At 37.1% G+C, this 26,215-nt stretch overlaps 2 protein-coding genes across 2 annotated transcripts; both read left to right on the top strand.

Moving 5' to 3' along the window:
- Window positions 1–14,167: 14,167 nt before the first annotated feature.
- LOC114534424 (uncharacterized protein K02A2.6-like) lies at window positions 14,168–16,453 on the top strand. Its single transcript, XM_028555868.1, has one exon. It carries the CDS (start codon window positions 14,168–14,170, stop codon window positions 16,451–16,453), a length of 2,286 nt encoding a protein of 761 aa, XP_028411669.1.
- A 519-nt stretch (window positions 16,454–16,972) lies between these two features.
- On the top strand, window positions 16,973–18,313 carry LOC114534425 (uncharacterized protein K02A2.6-like). The gene has a single exon (XM_028555869.1). It carries the CDS (start codon window positions 16,973–16,975, stop codon window positions 18,311–18,313), a length of 1,341 nt encoding a protein of 446 aa, XP_028411670.1.
- Window positions 18,314–26,215: the final 7,902 nt, after the last annotated feature.

Consider the following 26,215-nt stretch of genomic DNA (forward strand, 5'->3'; position numbering starts at 1 on the left):
GGGGTTTCCAATAAATTGTAAATGTAATTTTTTATACCTTTCGATTAATCATTATAATATACTTGTACAAATTATTATTATTGCAGTTGTTGTCAAACGGGATGTAACAGAACATTACTTCCATCTTGGTTACAAATACGAACTGATAACTCAACTTCTAAAAAATAAACATAACATAGAAATGTGTGTTCGCACTATGAAGAGACATTTAAATGAATATCAGTTATCCCGTTGGAATGGTAACGAGAATTTAGATGAAGAGCACATCAGAAACACAATAGGTCAGGAAATGCAAGGCATGGGATCTTTCGCAGGTTACGGAAAGATGTGGCATATTCTGTGTCAAAAACATCGCATACATGTACCATGAGAGCTTGTTGCAAGGATTCTAAGAGAACTTGACCCAGAAGCCAGCACAATGAGAAGAAGAAAAAGACTGAAAACACGTCGATCAGTGTTGGCATATTGATAGTACGTATGCAATGATACTTCGTGCCAATGGAATGTTCTAATAATTAATCTTTGTTAACAGGCTATGATAAGTTGAAGCCCTTCGGCTTCCCAATTCATGGTGCTGTTTATGGTTTCAGCAGAAAAGTTCTATGGTTGGAGGTTACAATCCAACAATGCTCCAGAATCTGTTGCTCAATTCCATTTAGATTATGTAAGGCAAAACTGAGGTTGTCCTCCCCAGACAAGAACTGATTGTGGGACTGAAAATGGAGTAATTGCAGCTGTACAATGCTACTTTCGAACAAATGATGATGGTCCATTTTCTGGAAAACAAACTCATATTTTTGGTGCTTCGAAGCATGATCAAAGGATTAAGAATTGGTGGTCTCATTTCTCCCCTAAGCATCCCTCCATAAATCTTTGAAAGCTCGCTGGCGCATTCGTTAGCCTGAATGGGATTCGGACCCACTCATAAAGTCCCCACGGCGTCACAAATGCTGTGAATCGTTGACTGTCCAGGCTGACAAAGCCTTGGTTGTATGCTTTGCCCTGATCTACTGTACTGAACCAAGAGTTTCCTCTTAAGTTATCTAAAGTCTCCTGTATCTTGGGGATCGGATGTCTGTCTTGACTGGTCTTTTTATTCAGCGCACGGTAGTCGACTTCCGGTGACTTGTTCTTTATCAGACTTTACAGCCGGACGACAAAAACCCCTAGCCTGCCTACTTCTCGGTTTTTTTATCCCACAACGCATATTTTACCCCAATTGGTGTAACAGATCGAATAAATTCAAGACCCCCAACACAGCTCGTCCCGGTAGTACAATGTCACGCATCGACCATTTGTCACTTGGACTTGCATGATAGTGGACCTCCGCCCCCCCACAGTCGCTAAGGCTTAATTAACTATTAATCCTGGGGGCCACTCTTGTACCCCATCAGGCTCAAAGAGCACTGGTCTGGTATTGTCAATTGTTCCTGTATTAGCTCGACATGGTACTGTTTGGTAGCTTTCTTTGGTATTGTAACATGGCGTTTGGATGTTTTCACTTGGCAAATAACTCTTCCTCATTCCTTTGGATAATCCTTATCAATCGCTCAGCCTTTTCCACTCCAACGTTATTAAAACTTGACACTATATGTTGTGCCACTGATGAGTTATCAGAGTAGCTTTCACCTTCTTGTAAAAACAGTTTGATCACATTGTACTCAATTGGTTGTTCTAACAGTTCGGGTGTAACTAAGAATGGTACTGTTACTTCCTTTTCATCTTCTGAGTTTAATCTAGCTTCCACCCAGCCTTTATAAGGAATCGATGTCCCATTTGCCGCTGTTAAATTCAGACCAGAATCTGCACCAAGCAATTCACTAATATCAAATATTTTCAAACTAGAAAATTTGTCAGACAGTAACTGTTCTGGGAAAATGGAGACCTGGGCCCCAGTGTCCGATAACGCCTCTATGTCAACATCATTTACAAGACACCGAACAGAGCATTTACGGCCAACCAGTTTGGCGATTGCTGCATGTTTCTTTGGAGAAAGGTGACTTGCAAACATTTCTGTGTCTGAACTATCTCCCAGTCCTCTGAGAGTTTTCTTGCTTTGATTTAATTGTTCCTTAACAGCATTGCAAAGTACTTGGTGTTTTTGAGCAATATACACCAGTTTGCAAGTAGAACAACATTTAAAGTTAGCATGAACTTCCTCTTGGTTACAACCATTGCATTGGTGGGACTTACTCTGTTTTGACGCGGCTACTCCTAGTCCCGCAGGGTAGCCTCCTCTCGTTTCCCGACCTGCAAAATCGGGTAGTGTGGTTTCTTCCTCCACATCTGAAACAACGAGGGCAACTAACTTGATTCTTTTCCAGACATTGTTTACATAATGGGGGGTGGTTACCCAGCCAACTGTCATTTCTTTGGGTTCTGAAGGTATCGGTAGGGGGGTGTCCTTGAGAGGAATCTTTCTGGTCTACTTTCATTCGCAAGGTAGCTACCTCAGTCTGAACTGTATTCAATTCTGTCTGGATGGCTTTTAATGTGGCAAGTATCTCATTATCATTTGTGTTTGGTGGTTCTACTGGTTTTGAAGATGCCCCAGCTTCTACCTTTGAGACTTTGGTCCAGGCTTTCGCCCAAGCCCCCTGATTGAACTTTGTGGCTCTTTCTGATTCAGCAGCCATCGCAGAGCTCATTACTTCAATTAGTTCTTCATCAGACACTGATTCATTCTTAAGAAGTGGTCTCATTTTTGCCCAAATATTTTCATCAGCATGACCAGTTTCTAGTGCATGCAAGAATAGGCCTTGGACAAGACCTTAATCAAGACCCTAATCATATTTGATCTTAGTATCCGATTCTTTCGATGCAAAAACAATTTTTTGCCTAATCGTCAAGGCTCGTATTAAGAATTCTTGAGGACTTTCTTTTGGGGCTTGACTAAAGTCAACCCATTGATCCCCTCCAAATAACTTTGTAATTATAACCCTGCCTGAACAGCTCTAACCACATCATGAGTAATTTCCTCTTCTGAGTAACCCTTTTGAAGCCCAATTTCAATCTGTGAAACGAGTGACTGGTATGCTAGCTTATCTTTATGGTCCTGGTTCCCAATTTGTCATTGTATCTTGAATTCCCAACATAGCATGCTTGTTTTCAAGTTAAGATATGGACTTTGTTGATTGTCCTGTTGTTTTACTGATTCACCAACTATTGTTATATTCTCAACTGTTTTATTTTGGGTTTGGGCAGTATTTATTTGATCTTTAAGTTTTTCTTGCTCTACTAATAACTTGTCATACTGTGCTTTGAGCTGTTTCAGTTCCTGTTCACCTTTCTCTTTCTCACTCATTGCTTTGCTAAGACAGTTTGCATTTTCGCCAATAGACTGTCAAGCTGTTCGCTACTACACTTAAGTATTTCTTCTTAAACTATTGTACATATCATTGTAATCAGTTCCAACCTACCTTTCTCTGCCTTTATCCATTTCATTTCTTCTCCAGATCGAGCTAATTCGGTTTGTTTTAATCCCAGCATGCAAGACTGCAGCTCTATTATCAATTCTTCTGACATTTTTCGACAATAGTTTCCCAGACTCCCGTTGTAGAACAACATAAACCAGTATAAACTCACGTACATAAATTACCACAAATCTCGTAAATTTCGTGTATTTTCTCGGCCAAACATAAACTTTTCTACGTATCATCTTCCATAGTCTCGGTGGGACCTGCAAATGTTACTCCGAGTTATAGTTTTCTTACATTTTATTCACTTTAAAGGTATATTTTACCATAAACGTTTTATTATGTTTCTCAAAAAGCACTAGACTATGCTATTGATCCCGTTTCTATTACTTAACCACTGACTCTAAAGCCCCAGTCTCTAAAGCTGTTTCTTAAAGTTTCCTAATTGTTTCTCTCACAGTTACAATAGCCTACAATATCCATCTGATTATAATGAAGCTGTTCAGATATTCATTATTTTAATGAGACATAGAAACTAAACTTTAAAGTGCCTATGCCACTCGTGGAATCTTTATGCAATTGAAAAGAATCTAAAAAGTTAGTTAATATATTAAAAAAGGTTTTTTGATTTCATGCAATGATTTTGAAGATACTAGCCTTTAAACTACCAGCAGTTCCTGAGTCCCAGGCTCCTGTAAACAATGGGCAGTTTCAAATTGAATAGCCGTGTTTAAGCCCAGGAGGTTGGGACTCAGGAACAGCAGGTACTTTAGAGGCTTGTATCTTCGAAATTATTGCACTAAATCAAAAAACTTTTTTAATATATTAACTAACTTTTTACGTTCTTTTCAAATGCATAAAGACCCCACAAGTGATATAGGCACTTTAACTAGATGACACCTATCACAGTCTGACATTCCTCCATACTTTTTGAAGTGTTCAAGCAAGGGTTTCATATAGAAGAGTTTCATCATGTTCTGACATGGACAGTGGCATTCTCTATTAATAACTGAAACAACGAAACAAAAAATATCAGTAATATGACTAGCAAGCCATATCCATATTAAACAAAATTCCAAACTTTGAAAATTAATACAGATGGAAGAGCATCACAAAATTAGTAAATTGGAAAGTTTGGTGGCAAAATATTACAATTGCATAAATGTGCAGTAAAGCGTTAGCATTTTTCTAATGTAATTTTAAAAGTAATCCCTTCTCCGTAATATTAACTGCTATATTTTTTAAAATATGCTTTTTAATTAACAAACTAGAGTTGCACAGAAAAATCTAAAATTTGAGGAATATTTAAACCGACAAGCCCTGCATTGTTATGAGTAAAATTGATGCTGAATGTATTGGACATTTCTGTTAACATTACTTAATTATTTTCAGTTTTTTCAATATTTTGCAGCCAAATTTTCCAAATTTACTCTTTTGGGGATGTTGTATCTTGAAAACGCAGTACAGATGATTTTTTTAGTTCAACATTTTAAAAGGAAAACGATCTATTGCGCTTTTGTATATTTACACCTGTCCAAACCCAAAGTACTCCTTTAGAACATCATCCAATTCTTGCTCGAAATCTTTGTAGTGAATAGGAAACATAATACTGGGATCACACGTAACAACAGTTGAGCGACATTCGCATTGTGTAGGGCAGCCATGCTTGAATTTGAGCATGATGTGAACTTTCAGCATCAAGGGGTGTGATGGTATTGCTCCTGTTATAAATCTGTACAGCTTGGACAATGGGTTTTTTCCACCTGCATTAAGAAGGAAGTCTAGAAGTCTAGTTTTATTGTCACAGCACAAACGTTTCAAGAAAGTTATGCGGGGAATTTGTACCTTCTCTTGTTTCAACCTCTCAGATATAATTACAAAAAAACTTGTGAACATTCACTTCTTCTGTTTTTTTGTTGCTACCTTCTTCACTGCCATCCACAATAATATTATCCAGGATTTTATCAGCAGTTAACTGGGAGTAGACAGCACCTTCTATGGTCAACATTGTTGCCATAACATTTGGGTGATTCTTAATTCCCTCCAGCACTCTAAAGAGCATCAAATCAGATCTCAACTGGTCCAACATTGCCAGCATGTGATGTATCCCTCCAATCACTAGTAACCTAAAAAACCTGGATGCTGTCAGTCTTTCTCGCGAGGCATTTAAACATTTTTGTATTATCAGCATGTGCAGCTAATGTTGATGAAAATACTGCATTAGGAATTTTATTGTATAAAAATTTTGATGTATAACTGACATAAACCTAATTACATACTAAACAATTTCACCTCGACTACTTTTAAGTAGTAGAGAATTTAAAAATTCTCTTTAGATAAAATTATCTCTCTATTACCTCTGTGAATGTCCATTGCACCTTGCAAATGTCCATTGGACTTTAGGTTAAAGCCTATAGATAGAAAATGCCCATTCGATGCAATGGAAATTTTCCGATCGCTGGTTCACCTAGCATGCAGTCAATGTGTTCAAAGACGTCATATCGTATTGTGTTAATACCATAACAAGGTAAACTCCAATGGACAATAGAATTACCCATGCACTTTCTCTATCTCCATCGGATCCAATCGTCAATGAAATAAACAATGGACTTTTCTTATGTCTACTGGATCCATTGGGCGCGTTCGTTTTGACATTAATCCATTTGATAAAGAAAATGAAAAATATAAAAAATATGAAAAATAAGCTGTTAGATAATAAATTAAATAAGCTGTTAAAAATAAGAAAAATGTTGCTGCTGAAGTGTTTACAGCAACAATAATGTGTATTTACTGGACCTTGGATAGCCTAATATACCTTATCCCTTTCCTTCTTGATTTGTTGATTTTCCACATGCTCCTTCCAATTGTGCGTTTGTATACTACATATTCCTCTTACTACATAATCACAAATTAGCTATATACAGATATGAAACTTCTGTGTTTTTGCTCAATGTTTTGTGTCCCCCGCGCAGCCAGCGCGTGATGACTTCCGGCGAGCTTGGCAAGTGTCATGAGGGAATATAATGAGTAAAACGCCGGTTTTAAGAAGAAAAATTGTTTTTTTAAAAAACCCACGCTACCTATGGCTAATTCTGGAATAAATTCTTAAAGAGTATCGGTATATGTATCCTTTGTTAATTCAGGAAAGGCAATTGAACATATCTATAGCGCAAAATTGACTTTTGAAAGTCAAAAAAGCTGGTCCAATTGATGCCGAAAGATATCTGCATTGGCACTATGGAATATATGTACTCTGGCTGAATTCTTCGAAACGAAATTCCATATTTACACGTAAATATTATTTATCTGAATTTTTCAAGTTGCTAATCGTCTTTTAAATCTTTTTTTTTAAATAATGTCAAAGCATAGAGTGTCTGATTGCTAATTTTAAACCCGAAACTCAAAACATAATATGGCCATGTCTTTATTTTTTGTCTTCAGAGTTCCGCCAAAAAGACTCGTGTATGGTCATAATAGTCACACATAAGCAGCAATTTGTAAACTTTGTGTGAAAAATAGTCCAAGACTAGCGTGATGAAGTTGTTTTTATAGCCAAACGCCTAAAATCGCTAAATACGCTGAATTGCTCGTCGACGACTACCTAGGTAGGTAGGTAGGTAGGTAGGTAGGTAGGTAGGTAGGTAGGTAGGTAGGTAGGTAGGTAGGTAGGTAGGTAGGTAGGTGTTTCTCTACTTCTATGATCTGCTGTCGACCATGAAGATAGCTTCTAAACCAGCCAAGAGCGTGTACATCCACACCATCGAATGCTTTCTTAAGGTCTATATAGACCGCTCCCGTAAGACATACACTGTCCATATTTTTACGAATTTTGTCCACAAAAAATGTTACTGTGGTTTCAGTAGAAAAACCTTTACGAAATCCGGACTGAAATGGCGGTAACAGCTTATTTTCTGATAGATACTCCTAAAGTTGCTGGAAAATCACTCTTTCAGCAACTTTTGAAATAGCTGGAGGAATTGATATCGGACGGTAATTGTTCATATCGTCTCTTTTACCTTTTTTATACAGCGGAATTGCTCTGGCAGATTTCCATTCATTCGGAACTTTTCCATGTAGTATCGACATATTAATTATTTCTGTAATACAACTGCAGATTTCGTATGCACCATCCTTAAGGAAGCGTGGAGGAATAGAATCTAAACCAGTCCCTTTGTTCGGTTTAAGTTTAAGAAGTTCGTACAAACAGAATCAGTACTTACTGACCTGAATCTAAAAACCGTCTTTGTAAACAATGATCTTGCAGGGCTACGTAAATTAGATTGATTTATTTGAGTAACATAACTATCCGTTTGAGATGTAATATGTCGAACAATGGAACTGAAGAACTGGTTGAATGATTCCGCTATAACCGACTTCTCAGTTATAACTTGATCATTAATTTTGTGAAAAAAATGGCGACAAGATTCTTACCTTTTTTCTGGGTGTCAAGTTACTCATCTATAGTCAGCGTTATTTAAAGCACTCTTTCTTTGTGCATTATCAGGTTTTACATGCTCTACAGTTTTACATCACAAACAAGGAACTCAAAGTTCAATACTGCACTCGGTTTCGCCTCGTGCAGTATTGAACTTCTCGCTTCTTGTTTGTGCACTCGTGCATGTAAAACACGATGATAATGCTTTTAATATTCATTTTGAGTAAACTCGTAAAGACTTTATATAATTTTTAAACTTAGCTAAACAAAACATGCTTACCTTTAAATACTGAAACACCCCAAGCGGTTTCCCGTTTAGTATTTTTCGGTGTGGATTCATCTATAATTACATTACTTTCCTCTTCACTAAATTCGGTAAATTTTTTGTTTGTTGCCGCCATTTTGCTAGTGCAATAAATCCTATAACGGCACTGTCGTGGCGTTGTTGCTATATAACATTCACTCGCGGGGTACAAATCGACCGATGAGAACGTAACTTTACAAAAAATGAACATTAAGGTACATTATTTTAATTATTAATTACCATGAAATATAACATCAGATGTCTCATTCAACTTCTGAAGTTTTATGTTACGCCTCGACTGGCTTTTGCACGCGAATATTTTGATTTGATTTTCTTCATGTCATTATGAGAACGGAGTTTATAAATTAAAAAATAATGTCGTCTATCACATAACACATTAAGATTTATAGTGAAATACATTTGAGAATATTGAACCACAAAAGAATGACTTTTTAAAGCTGTGCCGGGTGAGATATTATCAAGTGTATTAAATCTTCTGACTTCATTATGCATGGTGAATTCGGCCGAAAATTTGGTCTTGTTAGCTTTGTTAAACCGTAAAAAGTCCTGACCACATTTGAGTTTCCGTCTAATGTAATTAAAAAATACATATGTTCCACATTTATGAAAATATACAATTCATAAATTTCATCAAAATTTTGCGAAATGACAGTTATGCAATCAGTTATGCACGTTTGAAAATACAAATTTTTGTCTCTACTAATCAAGAGCTTAGAAGTTCACACTGGCGCATGCGCATAACGTAGATGACCGTCCATGGCGTGAGGTCTATTGCATAATGGCGGAGCCACTAGAGGGGCAAATGGCGAGATTGATACAAAAGTTGCGACAATATGATTTTGAGATAAAACATCAGAAAGGGAGGATGCATGGAATGATCGGACCGTGTGACTGGGTACCTTGTTGGTATTGTGACAAGAGAGATAATATTCAGGAAGCAATAAGACTTGAGCAAGTAAAAAAAGGGTGAAGCAGGCACACAGGAGCAAGTCATTCGCAGCATATCATCCCAATCTAGTTCAGGTGAACAAAAAATATTGAAGAAATGCAACGACAGGATCCAGAAATTTGTGTCATTACTCAATTGTTGGAAAAATCAACAAGCAAACCTTCTTGGAATGAAGTGTTATCCGATTGCCCAGCTGTCAAAACATATTGGGGACAATGGGGATCTTTACAAATGGTTGAGAGAAAACTTTATTGTTGTTTGGACACTAGGAGATGGAAAACACCTCCGGAGATACCATAGAAAAAGCTCGATGTTCCAAAAGAGCTTCGAAGAATGGTATAGGAACAATTTCTTTGGGGCAAAAAATACATTCTTACAGTCGTTGATTATTTTCAGTCGTTGATTATTTTACTAAATGAGCAGAAGCGTACTCTTTGAAGAATCAACAGGCAGTGGTGGTGGCAGACTTAATGTTCGGACGTGAATTAGATTTGGCCATTGATCTATTTTATGGCCGGCCTCTCGGTGAGAAAGTAAGGACATGAACGACTATATGCATAGCTTGCAGAGAATAATGGAGAACGTCCACGAATTTGCGCGAGTGAGAAATCGAGTGACAAGTCACAAAATGAAGAGGACTTATGATATTCCTGCGTTCAAATGCAGAGAATCTCTCCAAAGCGTGTGACTGGGAGGGACCATATGTAATTATATGAAACGAATTAATGAATTGTACAGAGTGAGGAAGTCTAGTCGGGATAAACCTCGTGTTGTCCATCGAAACAGACTTAGGGGTTATGTTCATGAACCCTCCGCATTACTACTTTAAAATACACACTAACCACGCTTGCTCTTGTCAGCTACCCCTGTAGCTCAGTTGCAAGAGCACTCCACCGGCATCGCATGTAAGCGTAGATTCGATTCCTGCCGGAGGACCGATCAATAGTTGACTAATTTTTCTCAACTGTTCCTGGCTTTAATTGAGTTGTGTATGATTCCACTCGAAATCAAGACCTTTTTAAAACCTTTAAAATTCACCTACATCAAGTGAAGTGCCACAAAATCGTAATTGGTTTACCCTCACATAGAATTATGCTTATATACAGGGTGTATCAAGAAAAATGTCCCAAATGTAAAATTTCCGTTTTTCAGGATATTTTGCAGAATTTGGCAATTTTTTGTGTTCCTAGAGATAGTTAAGACTTATCTGGTATACCTAGGCAAAGTTTGGTTTTTCATTAACAAAATTATGTTACCAGGGGGGTGGTTCCTTTCCACTGATATTGAGAGGGCTTGCGTGCGAAAATGTTAAGCTGAAATTGAGATATTATTTAGCTGTATAAAAGTAGGAAAGCTTTTTAATAAACTGTCAAAGTTTCAGGAAAAATAATGCAAACTGGGAGCAATGCGCGACCCCTAAAAGTGACAAATATTTCATTGCGCGCAGTGGAATAAATGCATGGTTGATTTTAGCGTGACCGATCTCATGCAAGGCTGTGCAAATGAATAAATTAAAGCGAGTATCTGAACAAGAAAACGAAGCGATTTAATAACAAGATTTTTATTCTTGATGTTAATCCTTAACATTTCTACCATTTCTTTCTAAGCAAACTGCGGCTCGTCTGAGCATGGTAAACACTGAACGGCGAACCACATTTGTCTGTCCTGCCTCAAATTATCCATTTCGTTCGAAATTCTTTCTTGCAAATCGCCTACGCTACCACCGGCAAATCTAGGTGAATGGACAGACAAATGGTTCGCTGTTCAGTGTTTAGTATGCTCAGACAAGCCGCAGTTTGCTTAGAATGAAATGGTGGACATGCTGAGGATTAACATCCCGAATAAATCACTTTGTTTTTGTGTTCAGTTTCTCAATTTAATTTATTCATTTGCCCACCTTGTATGAGATCGGTCACGCAAAAATCAACGATGCATTTAATCCACTGCGCGCAATGAAATATTTGTCACCTTTAGGGGTCGCGCGTTGCTCCCAGTATGCATTATTTTTCCTGAAACTTTGACAGTTTATTAAAAAGCTTTCCTACTTTCAGACAGCTAAATAATATCTCAATTTCAGCTTCACATTTTCGCGCGCAAGCCCTCTCAATATCAGTGGAAAGGAACCACCCCCCTGGTAACATAATTTTGTTACTGAAAAACCAAACTTAGCCTAGGTATACCAGATAAGTCTTAACTATCTCTAGGAACACAAAAATTTGCCAAATTCTGCAAAATATCCTGAAAAACGGAATTTTTACATTTGGGACATTTTTTTGATACACCCTGTATATTAGATGGCTGCAAATACAATGTAAAAAAATGAAAGATGATACATATGTATTTTAGTGAAATTGTTCTTGCATGTTTTATAAACTATCAGTATGCAATATGAAAATTTGGAAATTCAAATTTAGATCCAAAAAGTTTTCATTTCCAATCACACGTTTCCATAAAAATACTTTAGAAATTGTGTAGGAAAAACCTGTGGTATTTAGTGACTGTCTGATCTGAATCATATCATTCTGAGGCAAAACTAAATATTCAATTTCCAGAATTGCAGAACGTTGACAGCATTGCCCTGGCGCAGTTGTAAGATGCGCGGTTTCTAAAACCCATTTTTTAATTTCAACACTGAAGCTGTCGTAAATAACACATTGCGTTTAACGGCTAAGTTACAGCAAATATAGCAAGCTAGGTCTTCTGAAAATACCTGTATCACGGTATGTAGTTAATAACTAGTAATCGCCGATCAATATTTGCAAACAAACGTATCGATCGAATTCAAATTGTTCCACCGGCTGGACGTTCTAATTGACTCGCACAGGTAGTGCTCATATTAAATCCAAATTGGGCTTCTTTTACCCTTCGTTTTGCATCATTTGGTAAAGCTTGATTTTAAGATGGAAAGTCAAATATTTGCTCTTTCTTGCTCCGTAAATTAATTAACACATTTAACAATTGCAAAGGCACATGCTCGATCCTTTCAAACTTTCCGGAAATAAAAGTTGCCATTTCCCGGGGTATGTTTGTTGAATCGACCCGGTCTGCTACTAGATTAGCCTGCAACTGGGATATACTATTTTCCGGCTGTAAGTTTATTTATGATTCGTAGTCTGGTCTATGCTGGTCGAGCGCTGCCAGATAATATTTTCTTAATTTTTATGTACTTAAAATCAAAAATAAAGACAATGTTAAATTTGAAATTGAATGCAAAGTCAATCAGAGTTTTAAATACATTACAAATTGCGTAGAGTTAAAACGCAAAACAAAAACAGATTGAAAATAAAGTACAACTTAAATTGAAAATAAAAAGCAATGTACAATGAAAATTCAAACAGAAGTAAAAGTAAATATTTCTGTGGCCGAGCGCTGCCAATACCATAATACCATGCGCGCATGAAAGATTCGCGGGCGTGCATGATTATATGCATGGTTATTTTAATTACAGTCCATTCCGTAAATACCCACACACGTGCGAGGAAAATATTGCTCTTGTCAAAATGTCTAATTGGAGGCAGTTCAAGTTACAACAAAAGCAAAAAAGAATGGCTGAAGTGAAGAAAGGTAAAGGAGAGTCAAATGAAGTCGCGGACGAAATTGTAGTTCAGAGAATGAGCTCAGAAGTGTCAGGTAAACAGCAGAAATATTCCCGAATCGGCCCCCAAGAATTTGTGCCGTTTGATTATGAGGAAATAACGTTCGAAAACATTGTTCAATCTTGCCAAAAGCATTTTGCGGAATTGCAGGGCAAATTGAGAAAGACACAGTATGTGACATCGTAGCAGGCGAACGTGGCCCATCGTGTAAAACTATGAGCCAAATACCGAACAAAAAGGTATTTTACGTGCGATTCATTAAACCCAAAACACCAAGCGAACTCAGCGCAATTTTCGATGATGAGTCGAAGATCTAGCTCTCGAAGATCAGGTTTGTTCATTAATAATGCAATAATCATATAATAGTCTTTTGTGTGTGTTCTCCATTGTATACATTTTCTCTATAGTGGGTTGGAGATTCCCGTTAGAAGTCCAGGTTGATTTATTACAAACAAAAAACTATTAAATATGCAGGATTAATATGTGTGCGAAACATACAAAAAAGGTCAAGCAGCTAGCTATCGTTATACCCAATTTGTGTAGCTCTAGTATATTATCTGCTTTTGTGTGTAAAGTGCATTATGGAATTTTCCATCGCCCCATGCCACAATTCAGTGAACAAGATGCCACACCCTTTATGAACACCAATTTATTCACGTGGAATGAATTCTGAGAACATAGAAAAATTTCTTTCTTTATACTTTTAATAATAGCCACAGAAAAAAATCAGGCAAACAGGCAGAACGGCTATGTCTCATCCTAGCCCTCAGAAGAATACAAATACATCAAAACAAAGCAACAAAAGCAAATTCTACCCCAAAAGTTTATCGCTAAAAGACATGCTGCATCTAGGAAAAGCCTTTCCAAAAAAGGAATCCACTATTATTTCTATATTTCAATTTAATTTTAAACACATGCTTTGGTCAACAGTGGCTATAAAAGCAGAATTTATGATTGAAGAGTCACCGTTTGCTGCTGGTGGTTTCCGAAAAGCATTTAAAGCCACCAGTATAACACCAGGCTTTGAGGAAACTACATGGGTAGTGAAGAAGTATTTGCCAAGTGCTGTTGACACAATTACAAAAACAAAAGAGACCGAACAAACACACACACAGAAGTCAGTGCAAATGCACTATTTGGCAAAAAATTTTGCTTTCACAATTACATAAAAAAGTTGCCAAGGATGGAATTAAAGATTTTGGGCGGATCTTTGAATACAGAAAAGTCTTTATGGGCAAAACGGATGAAGGGAAATATGTTACAATTGAAGAGTACTGTAATGATTGACGTTATTAGGCGGGAGCATGGGGACGAGAGATATACGAGAAAGAAGCGTGTTAAAGTTTGGGGGACGTTTTGTAGTTTAAAATATAAAGTATAAAATATGAAATCAGAGTGTGTTTAATTATTACATTGGCGACGAGGACAAAAAAAATTTTTTTTACAATGAATGGCTTACAGCCAATGCCTTTGTTCGAACCGAAGGCTGATCCAACGAATACAAGCGCTCGATGGACACAATGGATTCAACGTTTTAAAACATATTTAGTCGCTACAAATGTGAAGGATACTGCACGTCAAAGAGCACTTCTACTGTACCAAGCTGGGCCTGAAGTTCACGAAATATTTAAAACACTGCCAGACAAAGGAGACGAGAAAGATTACGAAGCAGCTGTCAACGCCCTCACTGCATATTTCGAACCGGAGAAAAATCGTATTTACCAAACATATATGTTTAGACAAGCAGCGCAACAAGATAATGAAACAATAGATGAATTTCACACACGCTTGAGAAGATTAGCAAAGCATTGTGAGTTCACTGATGTTGAATTTGAGATAAAAATGCAAATTGTGTGCAATGGGACATCTTCAAGACTGCGTAAGAAAGCGTTGAAAGAAAGCAATTATTCACTGAAAGATATGTTGATCGATGGTCGCAAATCTGAAACCAGTATAGCCCAAGCCAGTGGGATGGAAGAAAAATTTAAAGATGTACAACTTAATCAAGTGGAGAAAAGACCAGCTGAAGCTATGTGTTATAATTGTGGATTTGCTTACCCTCATGGGGATCGCCCGTGTCCAGCTGCCAATTCAACTTGTAACGCGTGTGGTATAATTGGTCATTTTTCGAGAGTGTGTCGAAAGAAACAATCGCGTCGTTTTCCCAAGTCACAACTTCCAAAAGAATCGCCCCGACGAAGAGAACAATCAAAAGAACAATTGAAATCAGAATCCAAACAAAAAAATCATGCACGGGCAGTCAACAAACATCTCGATTCCTCGACGGAGACCAGTTCAGAAGACGATTATGTGTACACAGTGAAGAACAAAACCAAAGACCACCCAAAGACGAAAACAAACATACGGATAAATTCAACTAATATTAATTTCATTGTTGATACAGGAGCCACAGTTGATGTCATCGATTCCCAAACGTACGATCGCCTCAAATCCAGCGTAAAATTGTGCAAGAGTGCCACACAGATATTTGCTTATGGCTCGGATAAACCACTACCTCTTAAAGGTCAATTTCAGGCAACGTTGGAGTCGAACAAACGTTATACTGTCTCGGTTATTCATGTTGTCGAAGGTGGCTCTGGAAATCTACTTAGTGCCAAAACCGCTCAAGATTTGGCATTAATTCAATTGGTAAACAAAGTCACTGAACTTGAGACGCCACTGAAACCGAAAGTTTCTAAACCGGAAGTCATTTCGAAGAATATGGAAAACACCGGAAAAAGCAATAAAAGCACGGATAAAAGCCAGCCAGCGCTTGCATCAACGCCGAAATGTGCCGATAAAGATATCCAGGAAATTATTGATAAATATGCAAATGTTTTCGTTGGTGAAGGAAAATTGAACACTCAACAAGTCGGGTTGCATATTAATAAGAATATTAAACCGGTAGTTCAGCCGCAGCGCCGGATACCTTATCATATTCGCAAAGATGTATCAAAAGAGCTAGAAAAATTGATGGAGAAAGATATGATCGAAAGAGTCTGTGACCAACCTACACCCTGGATTTCGCCCGTTGTGTGCACCCCAAAGAAGGATGGCGGAACACGAATCTGTGTTGATATGAGGGCAGCCAATGAAGCCATTGAGTGCGAAAGACATATCATGCCAACCCTTTCCGATTTTCGTGCTGAGATGAATGGATCGAAATATTTCTCGAAGATCGATCTAAAGCAAGCCTACCATCAGTTAGAACTGACCGAAGAAAGTCGCTACATAACCACATTTTCGACACATGAAGGCCTCTTTCGTTACAAACGACTGAACTATGGAACAAACAGTGCACCAGAAATATTCCAGAACATTTTGCAACAACACCTTAGTGACATTTGTGGAGTAAAGAATATCGCAGACGATATAATCGTTCACGGGAAAACACGAAAGCAACACGATGAAGCCTTAGAAAACTGCTTGAAACGACTAGATGAACTCAACTTAAAAGCGAAACCCGAGAAGTGTAGTTTCCTACGCAACGAGATTAACTTCTATGGTCTCATTTTTACAGCAAACGGAACAAGACCTGATCCAGCAAGAGTAGAAAATTTAGTCAAAGCCAGAGCACCAAAGAATGCCAGCGAAGTACGCAGTTTTTTGGGTCTAGCTAACACGTGCCGAGAGTATGTTCCAGAGTATGCTGAAATTACTACACCGCTGAGGAATCTCACAAGAAAAAGTGTCGCTTTCACATGGAACAATACTCATCAAAGAGCCTTTTAGAAGATCAAAAAGAAATTGACACAAGCTCCTACTATGGCTTATTTCGATACAGAAAAAAGAAGCTTGCTTATTGTTGATGCATCGCCTTTGGGAATTTGTGCAATCTTAGCACAACGAGAGAAGTCCGGAGAATTGTACCGTATTATCTCCTACGCAAGTTGAGCCCTGTCTCCAGTTGAAAGTCGATATTCTCAGACAGATATTGAAGGTTTGAGTCTAGTTTGGGGAATTGAACACTTTCGACTGTTCCTTCTGGGTAGTGAGTTCGATGTCTATACTGACCATAAAGCTCTGGAAGCAATCTTCAATAATCCGAAATCTAAGCCTCCAGCTCGTATAGAGCGCTGGATGTTACGGTTGCAACCGTACAACTTCCGTGTGATTTACAAGAAGGGAACAATTAATGAAGCTGATTATTTGAGCCGTCATCCTACCAGCACTCAAGAAAAAACCACAATAGAAGAAAAGATTGCAGATAATTATGTAAACTATATCATTAACAACGCCGTACCGAAGTCAATGACACTCCAAGAAATCAAGGATGCCACCCTGTCAGACGCAACTTTAAACAGAGTTGTGGAATGCTTAAAAACAGGGAAATGGGACGAGAAGGATGTAGAACTCAAATCTTATCACATGTGTGCGGAAGAACTAACAGCAACGAAAGCAGGAGACCTTCTTCTGAAGGGAAGCAGAATTGTTATACCAAAATCATTACAAGACCGTGCAATGCAACTTGGCCATGTGGGACACCAGGGAATAGAAAAGACTAAAGCGCTATTACGAGAGAAAATTTGGTTTCCTGGAATGGATAGTAAAATTAAAACCTTCATTGAAAACTGTGCAGCTTGTCAAACTGTTGGTCCCTGTAGTCCACCTGAACCGATGAGTATAACGCCTACAGCAACGGAGCCATGGCAAAGCTTGGCACTCGATTTTTATGGTCCTATTCCCCACAGTGGACAGTATTTACTTGTTGTAACCGACACGTATTCTAAGTTTCCTGAAGTGGAAATTGTGAAGTCAACTTCAGCGAAGGCCTGTATCCCTAAGCTAGACCGTATATTTGGAACTCACGGCATTCCAAAAACAATTAAAACTGATAATGGCCCACCTTTTAATGGGGATGACTTCAAAAGATACATGGCTGCCTTGGGAATCGAATGGACCAGAAGCACTCCGTTATGGCCCCAAGGGAATGGTAATGCGGGGAGTGTGATGAAGCCGCTAGGAAAAGTGATAAAGACTTCTGTGTTAGAGGGAAAGAATTGGAGACAAGAACTTCAACGATTCTTATTAAATTATCGCTCAACGCCGCATGCCACTACTAAGATACCTCCATGTGAGTTACTGTTCAACCGAAAGGTTCAAGGAAGTCTACCTGAGCTATCAACAAAGAAAATCGTTAACAAGCATCAAAGCGCTAAGGAAAACATTGAGAAGAGGAAGATCAGTAATAAGCAATATTATGATGTCAAGAATAACACCAAAACATCCACAATCAAGGAAGGTGACATTGTTATTTGCAAACAAAAACCAATTAACAAGCTATCTCCTAGATTCAATCCTGAGCGATTTACGATCGTGAAGAGGAAAGGAGCAACAGCCACAGCTAGAAACGACAGACGTACTATCACACGCAATGTGTCTCATTTCAAAGTAGTTAAACCTGCGGATGAACAAAGTAGTGACGAAGAGAAGCCCAAAAACGTGGATGATGCACGAGGTAACGGAGTCGAAGATGAGAATCATGAGATGCAGGATATTGTAGAACACCAACCACCACCAAGAAGATCAACGAGAAAACAACAACCTGTAAACAGATTTGGTAACCCAATACCATCTGGACTAGTGTCCTAAAACTTGGGAACTGGAAACAATAACAAACATTTCATAGTTATTCAGTTGAGTTTTTTTAAAAAAAAAAAAGCGATGTAATTATTGACGTTATTAGGCGGGAGCATGGGGACGAGAGATATACGAGAAAGAAGCGTGTTAAAGTTTGGGGGACGTTTTGTAGTTTAAAATATAAAGTATAAAATATGAAATCAGAGTGTGTTTAATTATTACAAGTACATAGACGGGGAATTTGTAAAATACATTAATAACGACGGGTATATTTGTGAGGATGGAGATATTTGCAACAAGGTACAAGCATTTGCTCACTTCACATATGAAAAATCCGAGGGCAAATTGATTGTTTTAGATGTCCAGGGTGCTGGGCATACCCTCTACGACCCCGAAATTGCCACCCTAGAGCTGGTGGGTGATGATGGTAACTATATGTTTTGTACTGGTAATTTGGCTGAAGGAGCAATTATTGGCTTCTTTAACAATCATTATTGCAATAAATATTGTGAACTCTTATGTCTTAAATTAAGGCCAAAGGCTAAATGATTACATCCTAGGGGAATCCTACATTGTGAACTGGTGGCCAACATTGTCTTTGTATGTAAACACATGAACTCTGGGGAAATGTGGTGTACCAGTTAATAGAATACAAGTACAATACAGCTCATTAAATATTGGTGTATGTGTTTTTTTACAAAAAAAACCATTTTCATCATGCTTTTGTTTTTCACAAATCCACAGATAAAAAAGAATTTTAGTCAAAACTATTGCTGTTATTTGGGTAAAAATACAATTAAAGATGTTCACTGTCCTTCCATTGATGTATTCTTTAAACCATGTATTCTATTAACTGTTGCATGTATATATATATATATATATATATATATATATATATATATATATATATATATATATATATATATGACAACCATATGAAAAACATATGACAACCTTTTTGATATACAGTCGTTATCAAAAAGGTTGTCATATGTTTTTGTGTTCAGTTTCTCGCTTTAATTTATTCATTTGCACAGCCTTGTATGAGATCGGTCACGCGAAAATCAACGATGCATTTAATCCACTGCGCGCAATGATATATATATATATACAGTACTGTGCAAAAGTTTTAAGGCCCCCAGTCAAATTGTCACTTGTTAGTTAAATTCATGGTATTGCAAGACATGCTAGGTAGAAAGACTTGTAGTGGTCTTGCACTTGGTACAGCCACCATGAGAGATCATTATTGCAGCACAATGCCCAGTCATTGACCTAACAAGCTTGTTTGTTACATCTGGATCAACAGCCTCATGTGATGCGAAAATGGTCTCTTTGATTCTTCCACATGTCGAGATGGTCTTCTATCTGACCTCTTCCTCACTTATTCCCAAAAATATTCAATGAGGTCTACGTCAGCTATCTCTTATACCCCTGGGCTGGTCAATATCACTTTCTTTCAGGCTTTTTTCTGTATGACATGGTACCCCATCTTACTGGAAGATATAATCTCCACCACAAAGCCATCTTATCTATTAGGAAAGTTCTAGATACAAGCCAAACATACCATTTTCCGTATCTAGTCGAAAATTCACGATCTTGGGACTTTCTAAAAGGTGGAGAGAGCTTTGCGGTTGAGACTTTATCTTTGAAAAAGATAGGGCACCATGTGACAGAGAAAAAGCCCCACAGAAAGAAATATCAATCAGTACAGGGCAACGAAAGAATTCTGACCTAAACCTGTTTGAATATCTTTGCGAATAAGTGAGGAAAAGGTGAGATAGAAGACCATCTAGACATCTGGAAGAATCAAAGAGACCATTTCTCCATCATGTGAGGCTGTTGATCCAGATGTAACAAACAAGCTTGTTGGGTCAATGACTGGGCATTGTGCCCCAATAATGGTCTTTCATGGTGGCTGTACCAAGTGCAAGACCACTACAAGTCTTTCTACCTAGCATGTCTTGCAATACCATGAATTTTACTAACAAGTGACAATTTGACTGGGGGCCTAAAACTTTTGCACAGTACTGTATATATATATATATATATATATATATATATTAATATATATATATATATATATATATATATATATACACCCATTTGCAAAAACGTTGGCCGCAGATAGATATATAGATAGATACTCAAAATCTAATTAGAATTGCATATGCTGTGTAATATGATTGAAATCCCATGCAAATGTAATCATATGCAATTATAATTAGACTTCGAATATCTATCTATCTATCTATTTGCGGCCAACGTTTTTGCAAATGGGTGTATATATATATATATATATATATATTAATATATATATATATTATATATATATTATATATAATATATATATTATATATATATATTATATAATATATATATATATATATATGTGTATATATATGAATAGTTATGAGGTAACATGTCTGGATATTATATGAACTTGGTTTTGGTTAAGCTTTCTTCAGACATAGAATTAAAGCACACGAGGTGTATCTCCAAACGTTTCGCCTGTTATGGCTTCTTCAGTGGAATGCTTTACAATGATATTTCTTCCTATTTATATACAACTAATTAAAATGCTAAATTACCAATGAGTATGCAATGTCTATAGTGTTCCATTATTTTAAATCCTAAAAAAGCATGCTCATGCATTTAATGTGCCATTATTAGGCAAACTTATTAAAACTCACTAATTTATAAAAGTCTATATAGTCCCGTAGTTTAAAATTCTATACAATGTTAATAGATTAGAAATAATTCAAACACTGATTGTTCTGCCAATACAGCCGTTCATCAAGTCTCCAGAATGTTTTTGTATTTCAAATGCTTCAATGTATTTCCTCTGCACGTCATTCGCGATATTAGCATGTAAAATCATCCATCTTATTACAGGTAACCTGGATTTCTTGTAGGATTCCAAATGTTTATAAACCGTCTGCTTTTCCATTTTCAAGTGTTCTTTAATCCTTGATCCGATTGTTCGCCCCGTTTCTCCAATGTATACGATATCACATGCTGAACATTCGATTTTGTAAACAACATTCTTCTTTAGACACAAGTTCGATTTTGAAGATAATTTGCACGTTTCACATTCGCTCGGACAGTTCTGTTGCGTCTTTGGTGGCGCAAAAACTTTAGACAGGGGTTGACCATTGATGAAATGTATTCTTACATTCGGTATTCGTGATCGCTTTACTACCCTAATAGCCTGCCGCTTAAATTCTTCGTTGATAAATGGTAGCTTTATATCATGTCGCAATTTGGACGCCCACATGATTCAAAGGTCTTTTGATGGCATGCTGAAACGGGCAAGAAAGTGTGTTCCTGCTGATGGACATGAATTTGCAGATGAATAAGAACAAGTAAAAAACGATTTTTAAAAAAACAACTAAAAAATAAGTTACAAGATACCATGTTACGAACCGGTATTGTTGAAACAAGTTTAATAGGCCATTTTTTCCTGATTTTCGACAAGTTTCAAAACGTTGCTACGACTTTAAACGCGAATATCTCAGACACTACTCGTTCAAACTTCATATGTAATATATCAAACTTTAAGTTAGACATTACTCCACTTAATATGGATTATTTGATTGCAATTCTTCAGTTTGCTTACAAGTTATGTTGAATTAAAAATAGGTACTTTTTTTTGGGACACACGGTAGTATGGGTACTTTACCATCTTCAGGTCATTCTAACACTAAAAACAAACAGAAAAATTAACCTCGAAAAATGGAAGAGCGGTTTGTGGTAACATAATTTTGAATGGCATGTGCAAACATGAATGAGAAGTTTAAAATCCAATTTGAATTCAAGGGCTGAACGTTTGGGTAATTGTTTACAAAGAATCGAAACTTCAGAAATTTTGATGAAAATTAAGTCAGCCGCGCAACTGCGTAAACGTGGGCTTTTTTCCGTTTAACTCGCAGCTTGAGTAACTTTTTTCATGCACGAATGATTTCATGCATGAGTGATTGCTCGGGTGATTAAGCTAACAATGGTGTTGTAAAAAATTAATTTCATTTAGAAGTTCGTATAAATAATCATTTGTTACACCAAAACATTAAAGCATACAAAAGCAGAATTTACAAAAGTTATCTTCAGTCCTCAACATGTCCGCCGTTCCTTTCCACGCAAATTCTTGCCCTCCTTATCATGCTAAAAACGGCACGACGAACCATTTGCCTGTTCTATTTCAGAATATCCATCTCGTGTTGAATTCTCGCCTCAATCTCGTCCAGGTTTTCCGGTGGAGTGGCATAAATGCACAATGAAGCATTTGAACAGCTGCCAATATGACAAAGCTATTGTGTAGTGCAACTATACACTACATAACAGCTTTGGGGTAAAGTAATAATTAGTCCAACAACCGTACCACCACCATACTAGTAACATTAATTAGCTAATGCCCAACATATAGGACATGATCCAGTGGGTGGCTGGAATATATTTCAATTTTGTATGTTAGCATTAATCTAAAAGTCTCAAGACTTCACTGTTTTGCCAGAGAAACTAGAATATATTTTGAGTGCATAATACATTTAAGATGAACCTTACCTGATTTGCTGTTGATGGCCCATAAATAACAGTGTCTTGTGGATCCATATCCCCGTGGTACCTCCTCAAAAATGAATTCATTGTAGCCATCACTTCTGTCTCTGTGCCTTTGTCTACTCTGAGAATGGCAGAAATTATTCGTGTTTCATAGAGATGCTCCAGGTACCATTTCCCAATGATCTTAGGGTCGCAATTGGTCACCCATATCCTTAGCCAGAGAAGTTTTCGACTTGCGGTGTCCAGGCAATATAGCTAATGGGAAAGTTGAATTTTGGTATCCATTAGCTTATCGTGGCCGTCGAGAGAGTGGACCCAATTAGTGCCTTTTGTGGTGAAATTTCCTTTTTTTCATTGCTCCTTTTCACCGACCCCACCTCTTGCTTGATATCCCAATAACAACCCCGGCTCCTTCAGTTCGGTTTGAACTGCCTGAATAACTTCATATACTGTTACACTATCATCGTTGAAATATATACTAAAATGACGAAGTCTTCTGTCCAGTGATTCCAAGACTCCACGTGTATTGCGGAAAGTCACGAGTTAGGAAATCCAAAATTTCGCGCCTTTGTAGGCCTTGTCTTACATATTTTACCATGGCTTCTTGTAGAACATTATCGTTTTTCCACAACGCTTCTCCAAAGTCGGACATTATTACTCTTTTAAACCACAACGAGGAACTCCAACATTCAACAACAACTAAAGTTTTTATTTACATGGAATAGATTGTGAAATGTGACTGAACGTCTGCGTGCGCTGACGTCGGAACCATACACTGGAACCCACTGAGCTATATAGTTCAGTACTGGAACCGTCACTCGTGCGCGCATGGTATTATGGTATTGGCAGCGCTCGGCCACAGATATATTTACTTTTACTTCTGTTTGAATTTTCATTGTACATTGCTTTTTATTTTCAATTTAAGTTGTACTTCATTTTCAATCTGTTTTTGTTTTGCGTTTTAACTCTACGCAATTTGTAATGCATTTAAAACTCTGATTGACTTTGCATTCAATTTCAAATTTAACATTGTTTTTATTTTTAATTTTAAGTACATAAAAATTAAGAAAATATTATCTGGCAGCTCGGCCACCACACTGGTCCTTCGAAGTTGCAATATATGAGTTGCATACATACGTTGTTGTGCGTAATTCCGCGAATGTTCGGTCGAGGAAAATGGAACACTTTGCCAAAGTGTTTATGAGATTTAAATACATTGTGTTCTTTTCAAAACAACATTTTAAAGTTTCTTTAGAAACTGAGGATTATAACTATCTCTGTAGTACTTCAACCCGACATCCCATTCTCAGTATAAATTCCTGTTAGTGTTTTTGTTTTTGTTCTGCTAGTCGAAAAGCAATATTGCAACATTATAAAGCAATATTATAACAGTGGCGGTACTAGAACAATCACTGGGGGGGGGTATATATTCATATATTCAGTTCTGCAGACAGATTTCTTTGGTAAGTGCAATAGCTTACAATAGAAATCCGTCGGGCAGATGTGAATATATGAATAACCACCTTCTCCCCCCCATTATCGTTCTAGTTTTGCCCCTGCAGGCGAAAGGTTAATTTTGCCTGCTTCTTTTGAATTGCGATCATGCACTTGAAAAATTCTGTTTGATTGCGCACGGTTCAAAAGAAGCAAGCGAGACATTTTGCATTTACTCGAAAAAAAACGCCGTGGAATCAGATCCTCGGGGACCTCTTCGGTAAATGACGGCATGGATTTTGTGTAGTTGAATTCAATAGCCCTATACTATATAACCATGATAATGAATATATCTCTATAGTTCCGTAACGAATCTCCATGTTATGAGAACTTAATGGCGTGTACGTTAATAATAGCCTATGTGAATGTGTGTAGGAATTTACAAAATATTTTTGACCATCAAGCTTGTCAATGAAGTACAAAAATCTGTGATCGGTTCCTAGTTTAACTGTTTAGTGTTCATAGACACGCCAGGTACCAAAATCATAGGGTATATACACCTGTGCATCATAAATTATAAAAATTAATCACATTTTCAAGTTGTGGTGTATAAACCAAACCAAACGCATTATTTCTTCGCTTCATTATTTGTACGCTACGGTTTCAAGTGAATATGCATGACTATGAGCTGGAGAAAATTGAGCTGGTCCAGAAAATTTCGAATTATGCGAAGTTTTGGAAATTTTCAGCTTTACGGGCCCCACATTGTTAACCTCTAAGTTCAACATTTTAACACTCTGGTACTGGTTGTTCAAAAGCCAGTTAGCTTAAACCTGCATGGATGGGTTAAAGCAAATCGTTACATCACTTTTTTTAATCCCTGGTTTTGAATATCTTTTCCCCATAAACATTTTCTGGACCGACAAAAGCCATATCTAACAAAGTTTCTAAAACGAACAGCGGTTCAGAATCACTTAACCAAAACAGTGGGTTTAAATTTAACCCAAGGTTAGCGATATCCCAGCTTTGAACAACTGGCTCCTGGGGCCGGTTGTATCAAGCCCGTTTAGCCTAAATGGTGGATAAGTTCAAAATAGAAAGCAAGTCTGCCGTTTTATTCAACAAGCGAACTGAATGTTTTTAACCTTAATACAAAGATACTGTTTACAACTACATATTCAGTGCATAATATTCAAGTTGACTCATTCAAGAGAGATGTAAGAGTGTTATTTCATTTTGACTTATCCACCGTTTAAGCTAAACGGGCTTAATACAACCGGCCCCTGGTTAATTAAATCATGAGATTATTGTCGTGTATTCATATTCCTGAGATTTCCATCCTTATGCGATCAGATTAAACAATGTATGACAACCCCAAAGGCGTTGCAAGGAGGAATAATCACATCAAAATCAGACGTTTATATATATAATTATATATATATATATATATATATATATATATATATATATATATACTGGGTGTCTCAGAAAAAAGTACTCCGGTTTGATTCATAATAGCTTCTAAACTAGCTAAGCTATTAAGCTAAGCTAAGACTAACTTACTTAAGCTAAGACTAACTTAGATTTTGATATATTACAGTTGTATTTTACTTAAAAATTTACGGAGATATCAATGTTCAAAATTGGTAGCATATTTCTGGATGTGTCTAAATTATGCAAAAAACGCCGTATCAAATATTAATCAAGCTTTTCTCAACTGAAACATGCACTATTAGCAGTAAATAAATAACACTTGACAAATTGTTTATTATGAAACGAAGTATTATTATTTAATGAAAAAAATAATACAGCCTTTTTGCAATTACACATATAACAGAACTGGTCAGTGCGCTGCCAGAATTGTTGGAATTACCAACTCCAATTTCACATTCAAACCGAGCTATTTGCTCAGCATACAACTAATTT

This window comes from Dendronephthya gigantea, unplaced genomic scaffold (genome assembly GCF_004324835.1).
Source record: "Dendronephthya gigantea isolate DGI-Jeju-01 unplaced genomic scaffold, DenGig_1.0 000100F, whole genome shotgun sequence".
Classification (NCBI taxonomy): Eukaryota; Metazoa; Cnidaria; class Anthozoa; order Malacalcyonacea; family Nephtheidae; genus Dendronephthya; species Dendronephthya gigantea.